This window comes from Heloderma suspectum, chromosome 2 (assembly GCF_057233095.1).
Source record: "Heloderma suspectum isolate Gila_16-S chromosome 2, 16-S_ref, whole genome shotgun sequence".
NCBI lineage: Eukaryota > Metazoa > Chordata > Lepidosauria > Squamata > Helodermatidae > Heloderma > Heloderma suspectum.
Genome location: NC_139459.1, coordinates 73,231,532 through 73,259,375, shown reverse-complemented (window position 1 = coordinate 73,259,375; position 27,844 = coordinate 73,231,532). Strand labels below are relative to the sequence as shown.

The 27,844-nt window shown below is 45.7% G+C and overlaps 1 protein-coding gene across 1 annotated transcript; it reads left to right on the top strand.

The window, feature by feature from the left end:
• Positions 1-27,826, top strand: REEP5 (receptor accessory protein 5). Its single transcript, XM_084833876.1, has 5 exons — positions 1-260; positions 1,698-1,791; positions 16,454-16,592; positions 22,698-22,866; positions 24,679-27,826. The coding sequence occupies exons 1-5, from the start codon at positions 143-145 to the stop codon at positions 24,726-24,728; spliced, it is 570 nt and encodes a 189-aa protein (XP_084690002.1). The 5' UTR covers positions 1-142; the 3' UTR covers positions 24,729-27,826.
• The last annotated feature ends 18 nt before the right edge of the window (positions 27,827-27,844 follow it).

Here is a 27,844-nt window from a genome sequence, read left to right as displayed (position 1 = left end):
AGGGGGGTTTGGTGTCTGGCTATAGAAAGCCGAAGCGTCGGCCCCGTGTTGCATTCGCGTTCCGGCTCGAGCAGATCTGCGCTTGAAGCAATAACTGCTCCAGCTCAAGGCGAGGCGGGAGCCCCGGGAAAAGGATCTCGCCATGACCGCGTCTCTGCGCCAGAGATTCGACAAGTTCTTGCACGAGAAGAACTCCCTGACCAACGTGCTGGAGAAAATCGAGACCAAGATCGGCGTGAACAGGTTCTACGTCGCCATCAGTGAGTATTTCCGCTGCTGCTTCATGGGAAGCAGCAGGATGGATGCCGGCCCTCCACCTCCACCGCCGGACAACAACCTCCCCGAGCCTCGCGATTCCTCAAATCGAGGATTCTCTAGATCCGAAAAATCATACTAACAAGGGCCGCTGTGATGCTGCCGTGCTGGTTAATGTGATAACGATTACTAAAAGCAAAACAAAAAAGAAAGACGAATCCTCGATTTGTAGTGGACATTATTAATTAATGTATTTCTTTATTTATTGAATAGCACTTACATCCTGCAATTATCAGTAAGTGCGAATTAAAATACAAATTCACAATATTCTGTAATAATGCGCACATCGCTCTTTGAAAGAAGAGGCAGCCGCTCTCCATTATAAGGAATATCCTGCAATCAATCCTCCACCCTGGTTTGTTTTTCCTTCCCTTGCACCTCTTGGGAATAATGAGAGTGTATGTAAGCTTCCCCCCCCCCCCCATCCTAGGGAGTGTTAGTTGGAGGTTCTGGGCCTCAGCACCTGTCTCTCTCTTGCCGGATATTTATGACACACAACAGAGGAACCGTGCTGGTTCAGACCAAAGGTCCACCTAGTCCAGCATTCTGTTTGCACAGTGGCCGACCCGATGCCTGTGGGAAGCCCACAAGCAGGACATGAGTAGAGTACAATAGCACCCTCCTGCCCGTGGTTCCCAGGAACTGGCATACTTATTGGGGGCGATATATGGCCATCATGACTAGTCACCATCCATATGGGCAGTGTTCTTCTGAGGGTAGGTGGAGGAGGTGGTATGGGAGGCTCAGTCCCCTGGATTGAATGTCTCAACAGCAGCAAGCAGTAAATGGGTTGGTGGTTCTCAGGTTACAATACACTCTTCCTTTTCTCCTCCTCTCTGCTTTCTCCTCAGGGCAGCTTCTAGGCCATGTTGTGAAAGACCTGCTTTTGGGTGTGATTATAACAGGCTCCTATGAGAGAGGTGGTGGCAATCCAAAACTGCTTCAGTGGCTTTGGGGGTAATCTTGGGTGTCTGTAGAAAAATTGGGGAGGGGAAATGTGTAGAGTTAGTTACTCCCACTAGATCGTAATTGACTCGCTGACGTGTCTAGGCTGAACTGAAGTCTCTGCTAGCCTCTCTGATCTGGCATGTACCCCTTCAGTATTACAGATTAGCTCCTGTTTCCTTCCCTGTTCCTCTCTGATTGGTGGGTCTGAAACTTGCCAGTAAACAGCGGACAGGATGTGGGGCCTGAAATCTCTTTTTTTATGGGTGACTGGGCTTGGGGTTGAGCCCCACTTAAGGGATTTCCCTGTTTCTTTCCCTCCTCTGCCATGAAGACAGTATGTCTTGCTTTATATAACCAGGCAGTGCCTTATGTTGTCTGTGTCTCCTAGTAGGCCTCCTCTCCACACTGACTTGACATTCTGCCTTCCCTCTTAGCCATTCTTGCTGTGCTGGCCCTCTATTTGGTGATCGGCAATGGAGCATCCCTGCTTTGCAACCTGATTGGGTTTGCTTATCCTGCATATGCCTCGTAAGTATTCTGACAGACAAACGTCTTCCTGCATGCTGGCAGCTGCTGTTAAAATGGATAACTTTGGTGCATGCTAGAGAGAATGTTATTTCTTATTTTATTTCCCCTTTTTTTATTTGTCCGTTGGGTTACAGCCAAACCACCACATCTGGGAGAATAAGCTGTTACTGAGGATTATTCTTCAGGCAATGTCTGAACTTGCCAGATCTCTTTCAGGATAGGTCTCCAGAATCCATAGAAAAGCTTCTGCCTCAGTGGGCTGATCTGAACCTCTGAACTTGATGTTGTTCTTTTTTCACAGTGGTTCAAAGTCAGACCACACTGTAGGCTGTGGAGTGCGCAGAAGGGCCCCATGGCATTGTGATGGGGGGGAGGGGGTGACAACCTTTGGTTAGGAATCTTTCCAGACACAAAGCTTTTAGGAGTACCAGAGCTCTGTCTGAAGTGAAAGGCTACCTTGGCAATATCTCAATTGTGATGACAAAGTTGGCTGTATTCCCTTAAACATTAATGATGTCACTTTGAAACTTCTTGGAGGGTGTTTGAGGGAGCATGTAGGCCTCTAAAAACAACAACAACAACACCGGGCTTGATCTAGCCAAAGTTAAGCACTTCTAAGCCCCGTTGATTTGAATGGGACTTCAAAGTACTTCACTTTTTGCCTGGATTGTTTCCCTTCTTTTCAAGAAGTAGCTTTAAAATACATAAGAAGAGGGCACTTTGCTAGATCCTGAGACATTGGACTCTTCTAATGGGAATATGAGTAAAGGCTGAATGTTGGTAACATCTGGTATGGATTAGGGTGAGAGCCACGCCTTGAGATAATAGAAAAAAGACTGTAGTTTTGCTGGGAGGATCTTATTGTGAAATGAGCACTGCCTTGAGTAAGAATGGTGAGAACCTTGCAGCTGGGTGCCCTATCTACGTGATTGGCACAGAGAAGTAGTTTTGGACTGTACTTCCCATGTGCCAAGTATGAACAGCCGCCTGCATGTTTCTGAGCATCTCTATATTCCTATAAAACTAAAGGGAACTTCACATGGGCATGTTTATCACTTGACAACTACAGCATCAAGTGAGAACTTGTACCTGTGAAATTGTCAATACAGATCCAGCACCACAGAGAGAGCTTTTCTGTTGCCTCACATCATTTCTAAAACTATTGAAATTGCTCACACAGTCAACTTTGAGTCATTGAGTGTTGAGATATCACGTGATGTACATGCATGTGTGAATCCACTCCAAGTATCAAAACTAATGTTTCATTACCAGTTCTTTCACAGACTGATTTGTTACAAATAATGAATAATTGGAGTTCCGTTTTTTCATTGGTCAAGTAAATCAATATAATGCTGTGTAAGCAGTCAGTAACTGTGATGTATCTGTCCCTCCAGCTTGTTGAAAATCTAGCGTGTGTTGCCCATGGTAAAAGTGCTACACGGTAAAAGTGCTGCAGTTGCCCATGGTAAAAGTGCCAAAAGAGATGTCATATCTTTTTGTTTGCTTAAAATGGGTGGCAACATGTTCCTCCCACAGACCCCCAGTGTGGCCTGTGCCACCTACCAAAATTCAAGGGATCCCCCCCATTTATATAAATATATATATATAGTGTGTGTGTGTGTGTATGCTGCAAACAAAATGGTATCCAGGACTGCTACATAGTATCAAAAAGTCAAAATTAACTTTTGCAAGCTAACTTTGCCCCTTTGGGGACTCTGTAGCATTTATGGACACCATCCCCCCCATTTTTGGCCCCAGTGAGGGCCAGATCAGGGGAAGGGGAGGCTGGGGGGGTGAAAATGACCCCTGAACCACCCAAAGTTGCCACCACTGGCTTAAGAGCAATGGGGGTAGGGTTTGAATCAGAGACATGATGGTGCTGTGGGAAGGGTGTGTTTCATCCCACATTGTTTGTTTGATGGCAGTCACACCAAAGCTGCTATTTGTCACAGTGAGGTGGAGAAGATGGGTCCAACATAGGTCTGTGTATTCCTTTCCCCCATGGGGAGAATAGCACCTTTGCTGTTGATTTTAAGTTGAAGAAACAGGAAGGGAGGGGGAAGGATTATACTTTTCCCTCCACTAGCATTGTGATCAGTCCAACTTCAGCTGCTGTTAACCAAAGAAAAAAATGCCAGGGAGAGAGGGTATTGGTGGGGTTGTCTACTGTAACTCTACCGATCTATGTGTGTAAGCCACAGCTCTGCAGTATTGCTAATCTCTAGTTTCTTTGTCCATGGAAGTATTCAATATCTTTATTGAATATAACCTGTATCATACATGCATGTTCATCACTTAATAACAGTTTGCAAATATTCATGTCAGATCTAACAGAGAGCCAGTGTGGTGTAATGGTTAGAGTGTTGGACTGGGACTCAGGAGATCCAGGTTCTTGTCTCCACTCAGCCATGAAGCTCCTGGGGTGACTTTGGGCCAGTCATTGACTCTCAGTCTAACTTACCTCACAGGGTTGTTGTGAGGATAAAATGGGGAGAAGGAGGACCATGTCCGCCACTTTCCTTCGAAGAGGGAAAAAAGAGGATTCCTTCAAAGAGGAAAAAAGGCAGGACATAAATATAATAATAAATGTAATAAAAATAATGCACGGAGTGTTCATACTCAAATGCAATACTTCTCAATGCAGACCCACGCGTCTTGAGTGCCGTCACAGAACTGCAGCTCTCTGTCCTCCTGTCACTCTAATACCACAGTCATTTCTTAATGCAGGGTCGAGCAACTTGTGGCCCTCCAGATGTTTTGGTCTAAACTCCCATCAGTCTTAGCCAGCATAGCTAATGATGAGGGATGATAGGAGGCTTGATGTAACAGTCAGGTGACTGTTACATTAGATGTAACATGTAATTAGATGTAGATCTAATGAAGATTTTCATTAGATGTTTGGGGCAAAAGCCCAAGGCAGTTTTTTTCAATACTAGGGGGAAATCAGATTTTATTTGGAAACATAGGTCTTACCACATACAGAATTAGCACTATATCCAACAGCCCTGGTTTAATATCCATTGCATCTCCTAGCTTTGATGCAGTAACATAGGGCCAAAGTTTTGGGCAAAGGGCCTGATTTGTTCTTTGGGGTGGGCTGTCCTTGGTCAGATATACTAGCTGCAGTTACATTATTAATGAAGACTAACTTTAAAGAATAGCAGATTTATTGGGACACAAGTTTTGCAGTTCATATTTTGAATGAATATTTAAAATTCAGGTCTACTTATCTCCTTGCCTCCCTTTCTACATATACTGGTCCTAGGTTTTCTGTGAAGCTCTTCCCCAAATTAAGGGCACAATCCTGTGCACGTTTAGAAAGAAAAAAAGTCCATGCTGGCTGGGGAATGCTGGGAGTTGTAAGGCTTTTTTCTGTCTAAACGTGTGTAGGATATTTTTAAAGTTGCTAAATCTTGCTTTACAAAGGGGATTTACATGTTTTCCAGTTCTTTCCAGTGCATTGGATGGAAGTTGTAACATAGGTTCATTTGCTGAAAACTTTTTGAAGAGCATGCATCAAGTCAATTTGGTTAGCATTCTCCCACCACCACCGTTGGATATTTTTTGAGCCTTTTAGAGTTGAGTAACTGCATTTTGTGGTCGGATAAGTCACATGTTTCTCATAAAACTTAGTAGAAGCTAGGTACGATTAAGGTTTACATCTGTGGTAACCAAACAGAAGCAGAAACAAGACATTTACAGTAAGGGTCTCACAAATGCAGAAGGAAGAGAGACTCTCCTTCATAATGTGGTCAGCAAATAGTAACTCATTCGCTGCTGATAATCCCAGCAAAAATATGGTGTAACTGGGAGAGACAAGAGTCAGTGTTGCTTTTCCAGATACTCATACAAATCCAACAATAGACTTGGTTTGTAGCCTGCCTTTCATGGCCCAGTATTCTTACAAGACTCTAAAATACAAGAAAATACACTTAAAATCCCCCCCCATCTTACAAAACAGCAGCAGCCAGTGGAGGCTGGTGACTCTGATGTCAGTGGGCTCTTAATCCGCTCTGGGTTTCAGTCAGAACTCTAAAGGACCTATCCAAGGTTCCGCACCCATTTGGGGGATAGGGTTCATCACCTTGGATAGCTCCTTTAGAGTTCTGACTGAAACCCAGATGGATTCACAGCCTCAGTGACATTGGAGCCACCAGCCTCCACTGGAAGCAGCTAGATATTTTTGCAATAACAGCACAATTCACCCAAATGTAGACTGGAATAAATGTGTTTTCAGAGGGGTTTTTAAAAAACCCAGCAGTGATGAGATCATCTATATATCTTCCTGGGGAGGGAGTTCCAAAGGTGTAGGAGCACCCCTGAGAATGTCCTGTCCCTAGTACCTGCCAGCCTAACAGCTCTCACTGGTGATCAGGGTCTCCAGTGCTGATCTTAATGCTTAGGCAGGTTCATACAAGTGTTTAGCATGACGAGAATGGGCCTACCCTATCCTTGGATTTGCAGGTTCCCCCTCTCGTCCAGTGCAGCCATGAGGAGATCAGAAACTTCCAGTTCCATTTTAAAGTAACCGCAGTTTGCTGTGTCATCCGAAGCCAGACAACTTGCAGTTAATTTTTAATTATGGTTAGCAGAAACATGCAAACTTGAAATCGCAATGGATTAAGTTAACTTGTTTCCACTAACTATAGTTTAGAATAACCATAGTTTAGATTAACCACAGTTTAGGGTTCGGCTGACATAGTAGGCTACGGACTACAGTTAATCTAAAATAGAAGCAAAAGCTTCCAAACTCCTCGTAACCATGCCAGAGGAGGAGAGGGGAGAGGGAACATGCTAGCCTGGAGGGAGGCAAGGCTCAGTCTCATCACACTAAACTATAGTTAGCATTACATCCAAACCAGCCCATTGGGAGTCCCACAGGGTTCCAGTTAACTCAAGGAAACTAGATGCAACTTTGGAGGCTGATGTTTGCATCATCTTCTTCTTTTTAAATGTTGGTGAAAGCACCTGCAGAGGGGCCTGATCCAGATTGCAGTTGTGGTGCTGAGGAGAAAATGTTAGCTTTCTTCCTCTTCCGTTCTGTTTTTCCTGTTGAGAATTCATCCGTGCCAGCTGCTATTTGCCCTATTAGGAAAAACACTATTGGGGCAAAGAACAGCTTGGGAAGGGGGTGATTTTCATCCGGATAATGGAGATTGGCACTGCTATCCCAGCCCGCATTGCAGCGTGCCCCCCACCCCACCCCGCCAGCTGCTTTTTACAAAAGAATTACAAGATGGGACATTTAAGCATTGACCTCCATTGTCTGATTTAATTTGGCTCTCTGTCATCGCTGGAGTGTTGCCTGAGGTAAACTGAACATGTTGGTGTATCATCTGATAATAGCACTTTCAGGTTACAACTCTCACCCTAGGAATAACAGGCAACATTTATTTATTTATTTATTTATTTATTTATTTAATTTCATTTCTATACCACCCAATAGCCGAAGCTCTCTTATGTCTGTTGGAAAGAACCATAGGCTGATACATGTAGTGAAATCTCCATTGCACATTAGAAACTAAATCAGCAATGAGATTTTTTTCCAAAAACATGGATACACCAGGGATGAGGAACCTCTGGCCAGTGGTCTAATCCAGCCTGTGGAGGCCCCCACCTCAAAGACCTGCCCCCTGAGGGAGAAGAATCCTTGCTGTTATGTCCAATCAGTTTGATCACTGATCATAGACAACAGCAGGGATTTGGCTTTGCATGCTGCTTGTTGTCCTGCAGTTTTATTGTGTAGTCCCTACACAGTATTTTATTTTATTTAATACATTTATATATTGCCCAAGAGCCAAGGCTCTCTGGGCAGTTCACAACAGTTAAAACCATAAAATACAGCATGATAAGTCATAATATAAGACTTTTAAAGGTAGCATGTAAAACCCAACAGCAGTTACAACCCAGGGAGAACGAGGGCAAAAAGGTGTGTTTTTAGGAGGCATTTGAGAGATGCCACATTTTCTGCCTCTCAAACTGGGCAGGGGAGGCTTTTCCAGAGGGTGGGTGCCACTACAGAGGAGGCCCACCAGCGGGGTCTTCATGGCAACGTTCCTTTAGTTTTGGAATGACCAGCAAGGCCTCCTCTGATAATCTTAGATGTTACCCAGGTATATAAGGGAAGGCGGCACTCTGCTAGATATCCTGGCCGCAAGTTGTTTAGGGCTTTATATGATAATAACATAACTCTGTACGTGGCTTGGTAACAAATAGGCAGCCAGTGCAGTTCTTTTAGAACAAGTGTTATGTGAGCGTAGCTAGGTGTCCCAGGGAGTATCCTAGCTGCTGTATTCTGCACTATCTGCAGCTTCTGAACCAGGAATAAGGGTAGCCCTACATAGAGTGCATTGGAGTAGTCTAATCTTGAGTGCATGGATCACCGTGCATGGATCACCGTGGCTAGGCTGTCCCTGTCCAGGAATGGGAGTAGTTTCTATACTGCCCAAGAGAGCTTCAGCTATTGGGCGGTATAGAAATTAGATAGATAGATAGATAGATAGATAGATAGATAGATAGATAGATAGATAGTTGGCATACCAACCAGAGTTGGTAATGGGCACTCTGGGCCACCTGGGCCTCTAGTGACAAAGATGAGTCCAGGAGCAACCTAAAACTACGGACCTGCTCCTTCAGAGGGAGTGCATCCCCATCCAGAACAGGCAAAACCCCCAATTCCCAGACCTGGGAACTGCCAACCCATAGGGTCTCTTGTCTTATCGGGATTCAGATTCAGTTTATTGGCCCTCATCCAAGCCATAACTGCAGCCAGGCACCGGTTCAGAACATGCACAACCTCTCCTAATTCAGATGTCACAGGGAGATAGAGCTGGGTGTCATCAGCATACTGGTGACACCTTGCCCCAAATCTCCTGATGACCCTTCCCAAGGGCTTCATACATAGATAGACAGACAGACAGACAGACATTGGGGACGAGATGGTGCCCTGTGGTGCCACGTATCCTTCAAAATGATGATGAGAGATAATCTCTTCCTTTTGCAAGAGGTTTAGGTTGGATCTTCAACTAGCTGTTTGGAGGATTCTGGTACATTTTTGTCTGATAACTTAATCCTTTTAAAGGATTAGGAAAAAAAACCAAAAGAGCCAGCTAGAGCATTGCAGCATTATTTGCTTCATCTTGTGGTTTCATAGCAGGTGTCTGTGGAAAACATGCTTGCTTGTGACCATGCTCAGCTAATGTGTTATCACTCCACTGCACGTCATTGGGTTGGCAGGCCCTCTAAGTAAAAGGTGGGACTAAATTTTTCTCTCCACTGTCAGCGATGGTGTAGGCTCACTGATGGACCTTCCTGCCAATGCTCAGTATCCTAAAATGGGAATGCCTGGATTAATCAGTGTGGCATTAGAATGGTAATTCTTGTGTCATGCTTTTCCCGGTTTATTGTCCACCTCCGTGAGAGCCACTTCTCCCCACCAGCATTTTCTTTATGTATTATTTCATTTCTGTACCACCCAGTAGCCGAAGCTTTCTGGCCAGTTCACAACCGTTCACAAGATAATAAAATACAGCATAAAATGTCAATATGCAAAATTTGAAACAATGTAAACAGCTAAAAACAATTTCAATAAAATACTAGACCTGTTAAGACAGCTAATATAGATGCCCCATCATATGCCATTAAATGCCTGGGAGTAGAGGGTAGTTTTAGCCGAAAAGATGAAATTGTATCAATTTCCAGAGGGGCACCTATGTTTTTCCGTTGCAGCAAAACCAGCAAAGTCTTGTGGTGCTTTAAAGACTCAATAAATGTGTTGGTCTCTAAGGTGCCACAAGTCTCTTCAATATTGTATGCGGCTGCTTTGACATGATGCTGCTATATAACAAACCTGTTTAAGAGTTGGGAGAGAGAGCCTGAGAAACAGCTTCCAGAATGCAGCCCCTGGATAACACAGTAGAAGCCCTTTCTCTAATCTCTTGTGTATATGAGGGGGCCGGGGAGGGGCGTTCTATAGTTCAGTGGGAGAGCATATGCTCTGCATGCAAACAGTTCCAGGTTCAATCCCTGGCATCTCCATGTAGGGCTGGAAAAGACCCCTGTCTGAAATCCTAGAGAGCCGCTGTCACTCAGTGTCCACAGTACTGAGCTCAACAGACCAATGGTTTGACTCTGTATAAGGCAGCTATCTATGTTGCTAGAGCATTACAGGCTGCACAATCTGACTAGTGGCTGCTGCATGTAGCCCCCTGCCACGTTGTACCGTGTTTGAGCTCTTGTGGTCTCGTGCTCAGGTTGTTAGTCAACAGCATAGGAAACTCCTATGCAGAATATTCTATTCATCACTTGGCTTTTTCAGCTCCCTCAAGTACAATAAATACCTTACTGTGAATAATTAATTATAATGGTGGCCAGGTTGTTTAAAAACAATATATCTGTGTAAGGTGAGGAGGACAGGAGAAATATGTCAGAAAACCCTATTTCTCTCTCTTAATTTTATGCCTCGAGGACATGTCTTATTGACACAAGCCTGAACTAATTTGCCATGTGTATTTCCAGATGAATAACTTTTCCTTATACATATTAGCTTTTTGTTGTTGTTATTATTGGACTTTCTCTAAATGACCAGGCAAAGCTAAAGGTATTTGAGGGCTCTTGTCATATATGAAATCTCAAAGGTATCTGAATGTTCATGAAACATGTAGAACACTCGAGGGAAAACATGTGTCGGTTGTTAACTTTAAATACAGTAAAAAAAAAAATGGATCAGAGCACTAGGGGGAAAAACAGATTCTTAGCTATTCTTGTCAGAAGGCTAGGTCTTGAAGTGAGTGAATGCAGTCTTCTAAGTTCTGGAGCTTTTCCATACGAAAGGCTTCTATGCAGCTCTCTCTTGAAACAGTAAGTGGAGACGCACAGTCATGCATGATGGGCGGGAGAGGGCAAAAGGGTTCTGTCAGTCACATTTCTGCCCTGTCTTTCCTCCAAAGAGCTCAGAATGGAGTCAGTACATAGGTGCTACCCCATGTTGATCTTCAGCCCAAGCCTATGAGAAGGAGTCCACAATTCCGCTCAGTCCTCTTGCTGTGACGAGTGTTCCATCACCCTCTGGCAAGGATGAGGAAAGGAGCTCCAGCCTTGGTCTCCCGCTTGGAGCTAGGGAGCGGAAAGGATCGTTCCTCCAATTGTGCTGGAGGAATGAGGGCTTTACAGGGTGCAGCACAACTACAGGAAAGATCACCATCCCCATATCCAGTCCTGGTATAGACAAATGCTGAGCCTTATCATCTTGGTGCTGGGTGGCGGATGTGCTTCTTGATCCTCAGCCATCTGGCACCACAGCACGCGCCACCCTTCCCCACTGGCTCTGTTGAGGATGCTAAGCCTGGCCTTTCAGGGCCTGGGCGGTGGAGGCACTTGGTGTCTTGCATGTCCAGTGCCAAACTAAGCCCATTCTCCCCTTCCACGGCTCCCAGCAAAGAGGGTACAGGGATCTGAAGCATTTTTTTCCCCAATGGTGGCCAGATTGTTTAAAACAATATATCTGTGTAAGGGGAGGAGGAATTTCCCTAATTCCATATTGCAGATAAACAAAGGACTGGAAGAGGAGCTTGGGGGTTTTTTTCCTGTTTTTTTTTTCCTGTTCAGTTTGTTGGATTCTTATGATAGCAGCCTTTTAATCTGACTTGCCTGTGATAAGCAAAACTGACTTCCAGGGTAGATGACCATCTGTGGTGAGTGCACGCGCGCACACGCGTGTGTGTGTGTGGGTATAAAATCTGTGAATCATTGAGATGAAAGCCTGCATCAAGAGGGCACTTTTTGCTTTCCCATGAGTATACCTGTAGTGTAACTAGATGGTTGAGATTAAAAATAAACAAACCCTGTAATATGCTGTCTCATGCCACTTCTGACGTGACCCATTTTTCATTCAATTCTTTGTCCTCTGATCTGATATTATCCCATGAGATTTGAATATACATTTATTTAACTTTTATAAAACAACAACTACTAACTTTGGCCACACTGGGTAGTTCTTGAGCATCAAGTTGTGAAAACAATCTGACTAATCAGAGCTGCAATCCCAACCCATTTACTCCAGAGGAGTGCAGCTAAATTAAGTGCTGAAGACTAACTGGGCTGTGATCAAGGTCAGTGAGATTCTCTTCATTTGAATTTCAAATCCTTTTCTCCTCCCCTCAAGGCACCCTGAACACAATGAGACATCCACTAGTTTGTATTCCAGTCATTTGTTTAACCAAATTATGTTTTGAATATTATGGGCTTAGATTCATCCCTGGTGAAAAAGCGCCTACAACCAACTGTACTCAGTTGGAAGGATAAGCTAACAACTCATTCAATAATGTTCTGATCCATCAAGCCTGGGATCTTTGGAAGCTTTATACACTTAAGAGGGACAACGTGTTACCTTGGCAAGTGTTACCTTGGCATATTTGGGGCTGGTTCAGTAGCAAGCTCTACTTGCCCCTGGTGACTAACTGCAAGGCCTCTTTATCCATCCCCTTTTCCTCTGAATCAGTGGAGGTTTGCTTACTCTTACAATACATGCTTATTGCTAGAATGGGGATTCTTATCAGCAGTGCATTAACAATGTCTTGGAGCCAGAATAAAGAGAGGGGTAGTAGTTGTCCAGAGTAAAAGAATCCAGTCCTGTAGGATAGGTGTTTGTGCTCCCTGTAGCAGTGGAAGTTCTATGTGTGGGTCTGGGGAATGGGGAGGGAGGCATTGAAGCAAAATGGAAATTAAGTGCCCCTATGGGATTTCTCTTTCTGTGTGTTTGTCTCTTTCCCTTCTTTCTGCTGCAGCAAAACCTGTTTTTCTGGTTCCTGATCTATTTTGTGTTTGAAGTGCTACATGTGGGTATTACCAGTCAGTTTCAGGGTTGTTTCTCATGACTGAAAAGTCTTGTCTACCTCCCCATCACCCGGCCCCACTCCATAATCACATACTGACTGGTAATACTCATTCACTATGTTCAAAGCAAACAAATGTAAGAGTTGGGAAATCTTGACAATTAAAAGCAACAATAAGCAAACATGAGTAGAGGGGGAACTGGCAAAGAGTTCTGTGTTGCTTGAAGCAGAAAAGCTGTTCTGACAAGATGTCCTGAGGCCACTGAGCTTCTGAACAAATTTCTGCACCTGCACTTGGCTTACAACAACAGACAATATAAAATAACTTAAGAAAAACAGCTGGTACACATTTAGTCTTTGGCCTAGTTCGCATGATCACTGCAGCTAAAACAAACCACTGTAGCTTGTTTAAGCCATAATGCATGCTGGGTGCCATTTGCCTGATTACTCATCCGGGTGTAGCTTGTCATGTCATCTGAACCCGGGTGGCGGTATGGCTTCTTGGAGGGGGAAGCAACCCTCAAATAATTCATGGGCTATTGTTGAGTTATTTGAGGATTGTTTTCCCCTCCAACAAGCCATGCTGCCCAGGTTCAGATGACACAACAAGCTGCACCCAGGCAGGTAATTCCTGTTTAAGCTGTGGTGATCATGCAAAGCAGGTCAGTAACTACGAGTATCATGTTGATTTAAATATTATTTAATTCCACATTGGCCCAGTTCAGATGGAATGCTAAACCATAGTTTAACATTCCTAGAACAAGTCGCAGCAAACCTCAGGCTCGTGTGCTCCATGTTCTCCCTGCCCTTCTCGTAAGGCTACAAAGAGATGGGACCTTTCCACCTCCATTTGACATTAACAATAGTGTGTTGTCCAAACCTTAAACTGTGGTTAACTTTAACTATGGCTAGTGCAAACAAGCCAACTTTGTAAACCAGTTTGATGTTGGCTTATTTCCATTAACCCTCATTAAGTAACCAACATGGCATACCAGTGGCAGCTGTGGCTGGGGAGGGGGTGCGGCCACTGGCTGAGGTGAACCCAAGGGGTCACCAGAGGCAGAGCCATTTTTTTCCTGTCCCTAGACCAACACATGAATTTTAAAAAAACAGCAGCCAGCCCACCAGCAAAGCTTTTAAAACCATCCCCATCCCAACAAGAGAAAAATCATGCTTCCTTCCCAGGGAGATTTGCCTGGCATCTTCATTATCTACATTTAGACACCAGATTAAGGCCTTCCTCTTTAAACAGACATTTAATCTTTAATCTGTAGCTTGATTATTAATTTTACTATTGCTCCTCAATATTTTCAATTTTTAAAATATTTTAATTTTTAATATTGTGTTTTGATCCTTCTATTGTATTTTTTAAAAACTTTTTTGCTGTTTGGTTTTATGATTGTAAATCACCCCCAGGGCATTTGCCACTTGGGGTCAAATAAATTAAGTGTACTTTATTAAAACCAACCTGTAAATAACAAGAAAAATTATACACACAGCAGCAGCAAAGGATCCCTTAAAGAATGTAGGATTGTGCCATAGCCCTCCTGGCTTCTCAAAGGAGGAAAGCAAACACCACCATCTTAAGTACGCACATACAACACAACGTACACACCAACTCCACTGAGCTGAGTTGCCAAAATACCTGGCTGGACCAGGTTATGTCGCTGGGTCAGAGTCTCTCCTCCTTCCTCCTCTTCTTAAAAGGAATCAATCACAAATAATATAAAATAAAAAAGCAGATTGCAAACATGACTGGGTCACACATGACTGGGTCACTCTGTACTGGTTCTGCTCTCTGTAAGATGCTCCTGAGTCCTGGCTGCATACACCAGCCATGTGATACAGGTGCTGTGTCCTGATAGGGCCAGGTGTCCTCAGTGGCATCAGGAGGGCTGGGAGTAGCTCTGTCTTGACTCTGGCTCGCAGAAGCCAATGAGGCTTCATGATGACCATGTCAGAATACCAGCTCTGGAGGGATCATTTCTACCACTCGCCCTCCTGGAAAGGCTTTGATAATGTCTTCCTGTGAAGATGGTCCGATTGCCCAGGCAGGCTGGAAAAGCCATCAGCGGTAGCTCAGTAGCAAGCCAGCATGCTGCAAAGAACTCAGCTGAGAGCGCACAGAGAGGGACACATGTCTATAGAATGTTGCGTCACTGAGGGTGGGAGTAGTGCAGAAATGAAAAGACTACGGCTCCTGCAGCTAACTGCATTTAATGCCAATTAGAAACAAAAGCTTTCTTGCAAATGTACTGGGTTGGGGGGAAGCACATGAGCCCAGGACTTGCTGCAGCTTGTTCTTATCATGCTAAACTATGGTTGAAGGGTGGGGAACCTCAGGTCCAGGGGCCAGATCCAGACTCCAGGGGTCAGCAGATGGCCACACCCCTCTTCCCCAAACCTCCAATTGGTGGATTCCTGGCTTTTGTGCAGCTTTTCCCCATTCTGAATGGTTGAAATGCCTCTCCTAAGGTTTAGTTACTGGCAGTAAGCGTTTTACTCTTACAGTATGCAGATATTGTTGCATAAGCTACAATATGCTGGGGGGGTTAGGTCCACCCCTTTTGCAGTTGGCCCTGCCCACCACTGGAATGTGGCCCTCAAGAACTTAGTGTGTGTAATTCCACAGCCTGAAATATACTGGCTCACTCCAGTTTGATGCAAGTTTAAAATCTTTTTTCCTGCATCCTGGATCACATGGTAAGAATTCGGTAGCAGCTTGATTTCACTTTGCACTGAGTTTTCATTTTTAATGGATATGTTAGGGCTAGCAAATGGCACAATGACATGCTTTGTCTGGTCTTGAATGAAACTGTGTTCGCGATCATTTAAAATAATTATGCGTTAAGAGGCAGCACCGTGTGCTTTTCACTTTGACTGTATAATGTGAGAGGTTCTCACAGAGATGCAGTTCAGTAGCTGTTTCTATTTAAGTTGGTGTAATGCACAAAGGTGCATGGTAGCCTTTGAATACGGGAGAATATGGGTACATTCTCTTTGGACTTTGGCATCTAAGCTATTCCAAGAGCTTCCTCTAGTGTGGGACCCCTGAGGCTTGTGAAACAATGGGTTTCAAAGTAAGTGTGTTTTAACATTGACCAGTAAGACCTGATGATGCCACTGGAACATGTTTCTAAATAAGTGTGCTGAAGAGAGTACAACTTTACAACCTGATTCTATGTATCCATGGAGCTCAGGGGTAGGCAACCTGGTGGCCTCCTTAACGTTTTGGACTACAGCTCCTAAAATCCCTGACAATTGGACATGTTGGATGGGGCTGATGGGACTTGTAGTCCAAATCATCTGGAGGACACCAGGTTGCCTGAGATAGCTGAACTGGTGCAAAAAGCAACTTGTGCTGCCACAACATTAGCACCATTTAGCTGCAAGTCCTGCAAGACCTGATCCCTGTGTCTTTGGCTCGTTTCCAGTTGGCCTGGGAGGGGAGAATGGGCCCCTGATTGGCTCCAGCCACAAAGGTTGCTCCTGGTGCTGGAGGTGCCTGGAGGGCGCCACTCCAGGTGGTGCATATCATGGGGAAAACTGGTGGCAGGGTACGTTTTGGGGGCCTTTGGTGATGAGAGGAGGAACTACCGCAGGATGGCCCAGGTGAGAGATGAGTGGTGCAGCCATTACTTTTAGGCCTTAGTGAACTTCCTTGGCTTGGGCTTTGTGGGTGGCTGAGGGGATTGAAAATGTGAATTTGTGTTCTGTTCTTATGTTGACTGAGGTTAATGCACCTCTGGTTTCTGCTGCCTTATTGTAATGTTGTTGCTTTGATAAACTTTGAATGTAATTGGCTTACCTTTTTGATTTTTTTCTTCCAGCATCAAGGCCATTGAAAGCCCTAATAAAGAGGACGACACACAGTGGCTGACCTATTGGGTGGTATATGGCATTTTCAGCATAGGAGAATTTTTCTCTGACATCTTTCTCTCCTGGTTCCCTTTCTACTACATGATAAAGGTTTGTTGGCTCGTCTTCCCCACCCCCAATAAAACATGTAGTCTCAAACAGTTCTAGGATTTCCCAGTGGATCTTGGCTCTTGTAGAGGGGTTGCCACAGTGCCACCTTTAAGAGTTCATCTGAAGAGAGATGGCTTCCCAAATGAAGTTGGAATTTTGTTAGCGGTCCTATCGTCAAAACCCTGAAAGCAAATGCTACAATGTGAAAAGTCAGCTTGAGGTGAGCGGGATGGTTTTAGCCGAGCATGGTTTGCCTTCAGCAAATGCACTGGCTCTAATACGGCGAGTGTGATCCACACTGGTGATTCTGGAAGGCTGGGGGAGAAGAGGAACAGAAATTCAGGAGGAGAGTAATCAAGTCATGGCTTGTGTGGGAAGTGGCTTTCTAAAACAAAGCCCAGTGGAACAACGATCATGTGCACTCATGCAGCAGAGGAATGAACGGCAGGGTTTTTTATTCATTCCTACAAGGATGACACTCCAGAAGAATGAAGAGGGGGGCAATATATAGTTGGAAAAGTGAAAAGACGATATTGACATCAGTAGCTTCATTCAAGCTTTCCTGTGGCCCTGAACATTTTTATTTATTTATTTATTTATTGAAAACTTAAAAGAGGTGTTGTACTATAGAGCTGTGAGCATCAGGGGATCAACCTGTGTAAGGGCTGAGAGAATTTATTTATTTATTTATTTATTTATTTCATTTCTATACCGCCCAATAGCCGAAGCTCTCTGGGCGGTTCACAAAAATTAAATCCAAGCAACACACAATAAAACAATTTAAAATATACAAAACATTAAAACCACAATATAACAATACAACCACAATAAAACCTAGCAGCAGTGCAGGAGTTTAAAATACAGATTTAAAACAGCAAAGATAAAAATTTAGAAAGCTAAAATGCTAAAATGCCTGGGAAAATAAAAAGGTCTTCACCTGGCGCCAGAAAGAATACAATGTAGGCGCCAGGCGAACCTCACTAGGGAGCTCATTCCAGAGCCGGGGTGCCACAGCAGAAAAAGCCCTCCTCCTAGTAGCCACCCGCCTCACTTCCTTTGGCAGGGGCTCACGGAGAAGGGCCGCTGATGATGATCTTAAGGTCCGGGCAGGCACATATGGGAGGAGGCGATCCTTCAGGTAACCTGGCCCCAAGCCATTAAGGGCTTTGAATGTTAACACCAGCATTTTGAATCGGGCCCGGAAATGGACTGGCAGCCAGTGCAGCTGGAAAAGTACTGGCGTAATATGAGCTCGCAGGCCAGTCCCTGTTAACAATCTTGCTGCCCTATTTTGGACCAGCTGAAGTTTCCGGACCGTTTTCAAAGGCAGCCCCACGTATAACGCATTGCAGTAATCCAGACGAGAGGTTATCAGAGCATGGATAACTGTAGCTAGGCTATCTCTGTCCAGATAAGGGCATAGTTGGTATACCAGCCTAAGCTGATAAAAAGTGCTCTGTGCCACTGAGTTCACCTGTGCCTCAAGTGACAGTTCTGGATCCAAGAGCACCCCCAAACTACGAACCTGATCCTTTAGGGGGAGTGCAACCCCCTCCAGAACAGGTTGAATATCACCTAGCCGGCAGATGAACCACCCACTAACAGTACCTCCGTCTTGTCTGGATTGAGTTTCAGTTTATTAGCCCTCATCCAGTCCATTACCATGCCCAGGCACTGATTCAGAACAGCCACTGCCTCACCTGGTTTTGATGTAAAAGAGAGGTAGAGCTGGGTGTCATCTGCATATTGATGGCACCTCAGCCCACACCTCCGGATAACCTCCCCCAGTGGTTTCATGTAGATGTTAAACAGCATGGGGGATAAAATAGAGCCCTGTGGAACCCCATGGCACAATTGCCATAGCACAGAGCAGTAATCCCCCAGCACCACCTTCTGGGTTCGGCCATCGAAGTAGGAGCGGAACCACTGTAGTGCAGTGCCTCCTACTCCCAACCCAGACAACCTATCCAGAAGGATACCATGGTCGATGGTATCGAAAGCCGCTGAGAGGTCCAGGAGAATCAACAGGGTCGCACTCCCCCTGTCCCTCTCCCGGCAGAGGTCATCCCACAGGGCGACCAAGGCAGTTTCCGTTCCAAAACCAGGCCTGAAGCCCAATTGAAATGGATCTAGATAATCCGTTTCATTCAACAGTGCCTGGAGCTGTCCTACAACCACCCGCTCAAGCACCTTGCCCAGGAAGGGGATGTTGGCCACTGGCCTATAATTGTTAACAACCTCTGGGTCCAGGTTAGGCTTTTTCAGGAGTGGTCTAATTACTGCCTCTTTTAAAGTGGCAGGCACCACTCCCTCTCTCAAGGAGGAATTTACAACCTCCTGGACCCAGCCGGACAACCCCTCCTTGTTTGATTTAATAAGCCATGAAGGGCAAGGGTCAAGCACACAAGTGGTCGATCGGACTTGGCCAAGCACCTTGTCCGCATCCTCAGGCCTCAGTAACTGAAACTCATCCAATAAAACTGGCCCAGATGGTGCTCTGAACGCCTCTACCAATGGAACTGCATTAATCGTGGTGTCCAATTCATGACGAATCTGAGCGACTTTATCCTCAAAGTGCCGTGCAAACTCTTCACAGCGTGCTACCGAGGGTTCCACCATCTCTCTCCCTGGCCCAGAATGTAACAGGCCGCGAACCACTCGGAAAAGCTCCGCTGGACGACACTGAGAAGATGCAATGCTGGTGGAAAAGAACTGTCTCTTTGCCACCCTCACCGCCACAGAGTAGGCTCGATAGTGGGCTCTTACCTGTGTTCGGTCAGACTCAGCACGAGTTTTCCTCCACCTGCGTTCTAGCCATCTCCCCTCTTGCTTCATTGCCCTCAGCTCAGGTGTATACCAAAGAGCTGGCCGGGCTCTGCTCAGAGGGAGAGGGCGCTTGGGCGCGATCGTGTCAACCACCCGAGTCATCTCTGCATTCCACAGAGCGACCTGGGCTTCGACAGCAGCACCAGCCATACCAGCAGGAAAATCCCCCAGAGCCCTCTGGAATCCATCGGAATCCATTAATCTCCGGGGGCGGACCATTTTAATAGGTCCCCCACCCTTGCAGAGGGGAAAGGCCGCCAGGAGTCTAAACCTCAGCAGGAAGTGATCTGACCATGACAAAGGCACAGATGTTAATTCCTCCACTTTCAGATCACCATCCTCCTGCCCAGTCGAGAAAACCAGATCAAGCGTGTGTCCTTTTGTATGCGTTGGGCCGATGATGTGTTGGGACAGCCCCATGGTTGTCATGGCGGCCATGAAGTCCTGAGCTGCCCCGGATACAGCGGCCTCGGCATGGAAGTTGAGATCCCCCAGGACCATCATCCTAGGGGTCCTCAACACCAAGTCCAAGACCACCTCCGTCAGCTCAGGCAGGGAGTCTGATGGGCAGCGGGGTGGGCGGTACACCAACAGCATCCCCAATCTGTCCCGGGTACCCAACACAAGGTACAAACACTCAAGATCTGCACTCGAATGAGCAGGAAGCCTGGAGAAGGAGATTGAATTCCTATAGACCACGGCAACCCCCCCTCCCCGACCCTCAAGTCGGTGTTGGTGCTGCACCGAGTACCCAGGGGGGCACAGCTGGGAGAGAGTGACCCCTCCCAGTTCCCCCACCCAGGTCTCAGTAATACATGCCAGGTCAGCCCCCTCATCCACAATCAAATCATGGATGAGGGAGATTTTATTTTGGACCGACCTGGCATTCAGCAGCAGCAGCACCAGACCCGAGGGCAGACTGGTAAGGCTGCCAGGAACCATCAGGTTGGGGGAAGAACCAGAAGAGGGGACAGCTGTAAGGTGTCTAGCCCCTCTTCTCCTCATCTGGCCTGTTAATCCCCCAACGCCATACCTCCCCCTGCCCGTGACCACAGTTATGGTGGCACCTCTCTGACTCCCTGAGTTGCCCAATAGTCCTCCCAGGCGCATATTAAAATGTTAAGATATAAATAGCACAACAGTTTAAAAGAATATAAAAGAGATGAGAACAGCAGCTAAGAAGGAGCAGATAAAGTCCACGTTTGCCCCCTTCCCCTTGTCTTTAAAGCTGCTGCCCTCTGCTGCCGCTATTTGCTGCTGGTATTGTGGCTGCTGGTGTCTCTGGAGAAGCAGGTGGGTAGGTCTTCAGGTCCTACGCGACTCCAAGTGCGACGCAGGCTCAGGATCCACCTGGTGCAGCTGCTGGCTGGTCCTCCTTTCCCAGGCTCCTTCCCGAGCAGCCTCTGGCAGCCCTGCCTTAAGTACCTGTGGGCGGGGGCAGAAGCAGGCTCAGGATCACCCGGTGCAGCTGCTGGCTGGTCCTCCTTTCCCAGGCTCCTTCCCTGGGAAGGAGAAGTCACACTACCAGTCTTAAATGTATCCTCTTGGAGGCGTTCACTCTTTTTCTTGAACACACGTGCACGCTTCATGTTCACCAGCCTCCCCTCCAGATGTGTTGGACTGCCATTGGCCGTTTCTGGAGCTTTCAAACCTACAGAAAAGCGCCTTAAGACAAGTCCTGTCCATGTCCAAGAGCAGGGATGGGTAACCTTTATTCTGTCAAGGGCTGCATTCCCTTGGTGGTAATCTGTTGGAGTGTTGGGCAGGGTCAGAGCCAGAAGTGGGTGGGGCCACCCCTTTCCTCTCTCACCCACCCTCCTTTCTGTCTGTACCTCTTCTCTCTCGTCTCCTCCTTCTTCTTTGGAAAAGACAGATCGTGCTTGCCGGAGGTCCAAACTGATCACTTGCAGTTTGAAGTTAGGCCAAGGGCCCCATGATACTAGGTCAAAAGCTGCCAGTTGTCCACCACTGCCTGAGTAAGAACACATCTGTTAGACAGAAGTACATGGACATCTGATTGGGGCCAAATGCAAAATAACAGCTGCCAGGAAGGAGTACCAAATTATGTATAGTTGTATCAATTGGATATTAACAAAGATAATGACTTCTTTGCACTACTGATGTCACTGCCCTGGTCCCTTTCTCTCTCAGTGCTGGGCGAGGCATGGAGTTCAGTGGCTCCTCTTGGCACAGAGAAAGGGACAGTTGTATGCAACGCTGATGCCCCCGTACCTGACAGGTGCCATGTGAAGCTACTGAGCTCATGCCAAGAAGAGTGTTTGCTCTTCCCAGCACAGGCCAAGTTCCCAACATCTGCATCCCCACTGTTATTTCTGAACTGAAATCAGAAATAACAGCAGGGATACCTTTTGGGGGGATTCCTCTGGAGGTTGAGCCCCACCCTCTGGAGGAACCACAGGAAGTTCTGGGAGAAAGATTGGGGAGCCCGGTGGGCTGAAAGTTCTGCACCCCTGCTTTAGAATTCAGCGTGCTTCAAATCCTTATAGCCCAACCTGTAAAGTGGTATTTATCACCATACTGCAGATGGGAGACAGGGACAGAACTAGAGTGGCTTGCCTAAGACCATCTAGTGCAGGGGTCCCCAACCTTTTTGGACTTGTGTGCACATTTGGGAATTTAAGAAACTGTTGTGGGCACCACCACAGAACGTCTCCCATGGAGGATGTGGCTAGTCATATAATGGCTGCTGTGGGGGCCTGGATAGTCAAAAGTGAGCTAAAGAGGTGGTCTGGGGGGAAGGAGAAATAGTGAGGCTAGAGACTGGGAGAGGGGAGAAAAAGCAAGGTAAAGAGGTGGGGGGAGAAATAGTGAGGCTAGAGGCTGGGAAGAAGGAGGAAACAGCAAGGCAAAGGCTAAGAGGGGGAGAAACAGTAAGATACAGAGGTGGGGGTGGATAGAAATAGTGAGGTTAGAAAGCAAGGCAAAAAAGATTGCTCTAACATTTTCCGAAGTTTTTATTCAATTTTTTTTTAAGGGAGTAGGGAGAGGAGAGCTTTGTGGGAGCCCTTGGAGGTCCCTACACATGCTATGGTACCCGTAGAGCGTTGGGGACCACTCATGTAGTGGGTTCATGGCAAAGAGGAAAGTCGAACCAGAGGACTCCTCTGATTCGTAGGTCAGTATCTTAGCACCCACACACACTGATGTTATGACAACATTTTCTGCTACCAGGATTTCAAATCTTTCTGTGTCACCAACCAGGAGGCCAGGCTACAATCTCTGATCTCCTGTTTCTTCCCCACATTCTGTTTTGTGCAGTGTGGCTTTCTGTTATGGTGCATGGCCCAAAGTCCCTTAAATGGAGCTGAGCTGCTTTACCATCGACTTATCCGCCCTTTCTTCCTGAAGCATGAAGCCCAGATGGATAGCGTAGTGAAGGATCTGAAAGACAAAGCTGCAGACACGGCAGACACCGTTACTAAAGAAGGTGAGGTGAAGCCTATGAGGCCAGTGTCTTCAAGGAATTCTCCCCCCACCCCAACCAAGTTAGTTTACTTTATGAACAATTTTGCTTTCACAAGATGATGAGATGGGAAGAAAAAAGTGGTGCAGTGAGATGTACTTTGGAATTTATCTCTGTTTTATTAATTTATTCTAGCTCTTTCTACCCACAATTCTCAAATCATTTCTTGTTGGCCTGTAAGAGTTTATGTTATGTTAGGCTAACAAGCAGACATACGCAACCTGAGTCATCCTGGATGGAGTCTGTTTTTTCCCACTCTTGTCCATAGATAGTAGCATTGGCTTTGACCTGCACAGTGGAGTCAAACTCAGTGCAGGTCTGTGTGTACCCTGCAGTTTAAGTGATGCACCATGTAAGCACAGAGTTTGGTCCTAGAGGCTGAGAACGCCATTATTCATTTTTCAAAGATTATGTGGGTGTTCAGACAATTAGTGGGGGAAACAATGCCGCATCGGTTGCTTCGCCCACCCCTGCACATGCTGGTTGCGCAACCAGGATTACCCTAATTACCCACACTGTGTTGCCTGTTGCCATGTTCATAGAATCATAGAACAGTAGGGTTGGAAGGGGCCTACAAGGCCATTGAGTCCAACCCCCTGCTCAATGCAGGAATCCAAGTCAGAGCATCCCTGACAGATGGCTGTCCAGCCTCGTCTTGAAACCGAATGTTTCACTGTTGTCCGAACCCAGTGCATAGTGACTTTTCACCCACCCTACAACCCCTACTGCAAGCCATGGGTTGTTGGGTGGGCGAAAAATCACTTCGCCCACACCGTGTGATGGGTTCAGACAACACGGCAACCAGCAGCGCAAGTAATTAGAGCAATCCTGGTCATGCAACTGGCACATGCGGGGGAAATCACCAACACTGCATTATTTCCCCTGCGTATCATCCGAACCCAGACAAAGTCTCTAGCCCAGACGATAGGCAACTCTAGTGCTCTCAAGACGCTTTGGACTACAATTCCCATAATCCCCAACAAGTGGCCATGCTGGCTGGGGTGTGTGGAAGTTGTAGTCCAAAACACCTGGAGGAACCAGGTTGGCCCTTCAAGGCTGCAACAATAGGCTTCAAAGTTTGCAGGAATCACCTGGTGAAATCTCAAAACTGGGAGAGGAGGGAAGAAGCCGAATTTCCACTGGGCAGGAGTGGTGTTTCCTCACTCTACCTAAACCCCATGCAGATGTCCCATAGAACACATGCAGGCAGGGATGGGGCCCGCACATGCTTGGGCTGCCCCACACCGCAGGGTCTGAACAGAGGCACTGCTCATGATCTGTTGAATGCGAGTAGAACCTGCACTCAGACCTCACCACTTACCACAGCAAAGTCAGGGAATGCGGGGACGGAGCGCAGCGTGCATGGGGACACTGGGGATGGGCCCTACACTTTGCCCTGCGGACTGCCTGAATGGGGCTTTACCCCCTGCTCTTTCCAGTGAATAGCTACTGCAGAATGAACTATCCAGTAAAGCCATTCTATGCAAATGTGTTTAATTTTTATTAATTTATACACCTTGCAGAATTTTGAGTACTGGGCCTAGGTAACAGAGTATTTATGCCAATGGCACATCCAGGGCTGGAATAATTCCAGCTGCTTAGAAATCTGGTGCCGAAGAATGTTTATAGTCCCCCCGCCCAGCCCCACAGCTGCCCTGAGCCCTACAAGTCTGCCATAGTCTTCCATCTCTGTTCATATCAATACTCCAGTAATCTCAGTTTATTCAGTAATGTGTTAACAACAGTGATATCATGGCCTTTTTCTTCTTCTTTCAGTTAAAAAAGCAACAATAGGTTTACTCGGTGAAGAGAAGAAGAGCACCTAAAACGGTTAACTGGAAGATAAGTTTCTTCATCACTTCCCTTATACAGCTTGATGTTACTGGGGACTGTGATACAGTAATTTGAATAATGTTGCCTTGTAAACACTTTTTTATTTTATTAAAGGAATGTGTTGTAAGATTGCTTGCTTTTTTTTGGCAGTTCTCTGTACTGAAAGTAAGCATTTTTATTTAAAACCAGTGAAGTGGATGGCATCTAAAGCTTATCCGGATCAGTTTATTAATCTCCTGAGCAAAGAACAGACTTTCAGTCATGTCTTGCGGTTAATGTAAACTTCAAATAAAATATGCCCCAGCCTCTGACCATGTACACTTTGTTTCTTTGTGCATGCACTGTCTCTTTAATTTTAAAATGTAAAGGTTTTGTTTCATATCTGACTGGCTCTTGCTGTAATGTGGAGTTTGATATCTAAACATAATGACCATGATTTTCATGCTAGTGTATTTATGCCTATACAGGGAAGAATGATCAGTAAGCCATCTGTTAATGTGTATCTCCTCCCACACCTCCAACGACATCAGGTTATAGTGCTGAATGCCGATAGCCCTTATTGTTGCACAGACTGCTTATAACTTGCAGTGTTTGGGCCTGTATGTATATCTGTGGGAGTTGTCCTTAAACACTGAGAAGAGCATGTTGCTGGTGGTGTCTACATGCTGGGGAGTTATTTCCTGGCATTGGATGTACCAAAGAGCTGGTACATAAAGCGGGGGGGTAAGATAATGTCACCCATACACTCTGTCCTGTTTCACTTAACACAGTGTATACTTTGAAATAGTTGCTCTCTAGTGGAGCTTCTAGGGATTAATATTGCTGCATGTGTGTGGTCCGAGCTGAAGCTTGCTCACAAACGGCAGTACAAAGCACAATACTCATTGGCAGAGGTTTCACCATATAGCAGCTGTCAGATAGGTGTTCCTTATTATTCCCTCTAGGCCTTCAGAAGACCATTGGGCTTTCTTTTTGAATTGAAAGGTGGAAAGCATCAATTGGAAATGATGGAGCGTCTTATGAAAGAAAGCAGATAGGATAATCACCACTCGTGAAAGGAAGAGGAGTGTTGCTAGTTGGCAAATGCTAATTTTTTTAATGCCCGTTGACTACCACTGAAGCAACATTTTATTTTTAAAGGCAGTGCGATTGGCCAGGTTTTAAAATTAGCAGGAGGCATCCCTGTATACCAGGAGCGTTGAATGGATCGAGCCTGCCTGTGGTCCCAATCCAGCCCTCCAGGGTTCCCCAGATGGCCAGACCCCCTTTCCCTAATAGTTTGGTGGTTTCTTGGCTTTTGCACATCCCCCCCCCCCCGCCCATTCTAAAAGGTTGAAATGCCTGGCAGTAAGAGCTTTGAGCTACAATAGGCTGGCATTTGGGTCCCACCCCCTTTGGCCTTCAGACCCACCCACCCCTGGAATGAGGCCTCCCGAGAGCTTCTCCAAAATTGAATCTGCCCCTCAGGCTGCAAGTGGTTCAACACCCCTGCTGTATACCTCTGAACAATTTTCAGACAGGTAGTCATTTTAGTCTACAAAGAGTTGTGTGGCATCTTAAAAACTAACAAATAAATTTGTTAATTTTTAAAGTACGCTTTGTTGTTTCTGTACAATATCTATTCATTTTGGTGGGGCTAGCTAGAGTGTGGTACTCACTAGAACTAAAATGGTCTTTCGAAACCTGCTTTTCCAGCAGAAGCAGAATTATCTCCTTGAAGCCCTACTGTTTGAACTGCCATGCTGGTTCAAACCAAAGCGCTATCTAGGCCAGCGCTCTGCCTCAGTTGCGAGCCAGCCAAATGTTCTTGGGAGCGTGCAAGTAAAACAGGATGGCAATAGGCAGCTTCCGCTTGCTGGCCCCAACATTTGGTAATGGGCAATACTGCTCTGCCTATATAGATGTCTTTACAGCTAAGCGCCGTGGCTATTCCCTACATATTTAGCCAGACGTTTTATAAAGCTACCTAAATTAGTACCCATTGCTGTATCTTGTGGCAATTAATTCCACAATGCAATTGCATAGTTTTTCCCATATAGACTGATGGCAGAACAGAAGTAACTCATACTCATCAGTCAGATCATGGTAAGCTGCAGGGGGAAGGGAGAGCACTGGTCCCTTTATTTAACTCGAGTTACAGTGATGAAAGGGCAAACTTTCACACAAAAGCTTTATACATCAAGTTTGCCATAAACTTTTTGGGCATTCTAGTACATACACAAAATGATCATACTGCATGTAAAGCAGGCATGGGAGAGGCCATTTGTGTCCCTATATCCTTAAGGCATGCAGCTCTTGGCGTCTACAGACTGCTTGCTTTATATACTTCTCAGTCAAGTTTCTTCTGTTCAGGTGGAAGACCCATGAAGTGCAGGCATTGCCTATTCCAAATGCAAGTAAAATTCCACCATGGAGCTAACTGGCCTCTATTGCAGCCAGCCTTAGCAGTTGTTCCTGGTTTGAACTTTTGTGCCAGCCTTAGGCTACCATGGAACTGACAACAATGTAAGCTTAACTAGAAAACATATGGTTTTCTAGTATTCACATCTGTTAGCAATGGTAGCAGTTAAAGAAAGTCTGAGAGAGACTTGGAAAACATTAACATTGTAGCTACAGGGAAGCCTTGCATGCATTGGCCTTTTCTTTCTATTGCATTTTTATATGCTTTGAGTAAATTTTGTGTAAGCAGAACTTACTAAATGGTGCCATAGTGTGGCGTATTGGGTATATCTGCAAGTGTTAGAAATGCTGACTAGCATGAGGTTAGACTAGTATTGCAAGGTACAAAACTTAATGTGCAAACGAGTATAATTGTAAAGCATTGCTGTCTTTCTCAGAGCTGGTTTATCTGTGCTTTGAAAGATTGTCTATAGTTGTGTACATTGAGAGTACCACTTCAATTTGGTAACATAATGGAATAAAATGTCAAAAGTAGTCTTACAGCACTTACAAATAACTGCACTGGACTTGATTAAAATATGTAAAAAATATTCTTGGCAAGTGTTCAGAAAAAATACTATACTTCAGCCAGTTTGTGCTGAAGATGTAATGTACATAGAAGAATACATACAAATAAAGATATCTTACACTAATGTGATGTTTATACTTC

Bases quoted from the DNA above. Each gene is read 5' to 3' on its own strand.
- REEP5 (XM_084833876.1), top strand. From the start codon at position 143: ATGACCGCGTCTCTGCGCCAGAGATTCGACAAGTTCTTGCACGAGAAG. The intron at 1,792-16,453 runs GTAAGTATTCTG...TTTTTCTTCCAG, and splicing joins GCTTATCCTGCATATGCCTC to CATCAAGGCCATTGAAAGCC. The intron at 22,867-24,678 runs GTGAGGTGAAGC...TTCTTCTTTCAG, and splicing joins AGACACCGTTACTAAAGAAG to TTAAAAAAGCAACAATAGGT.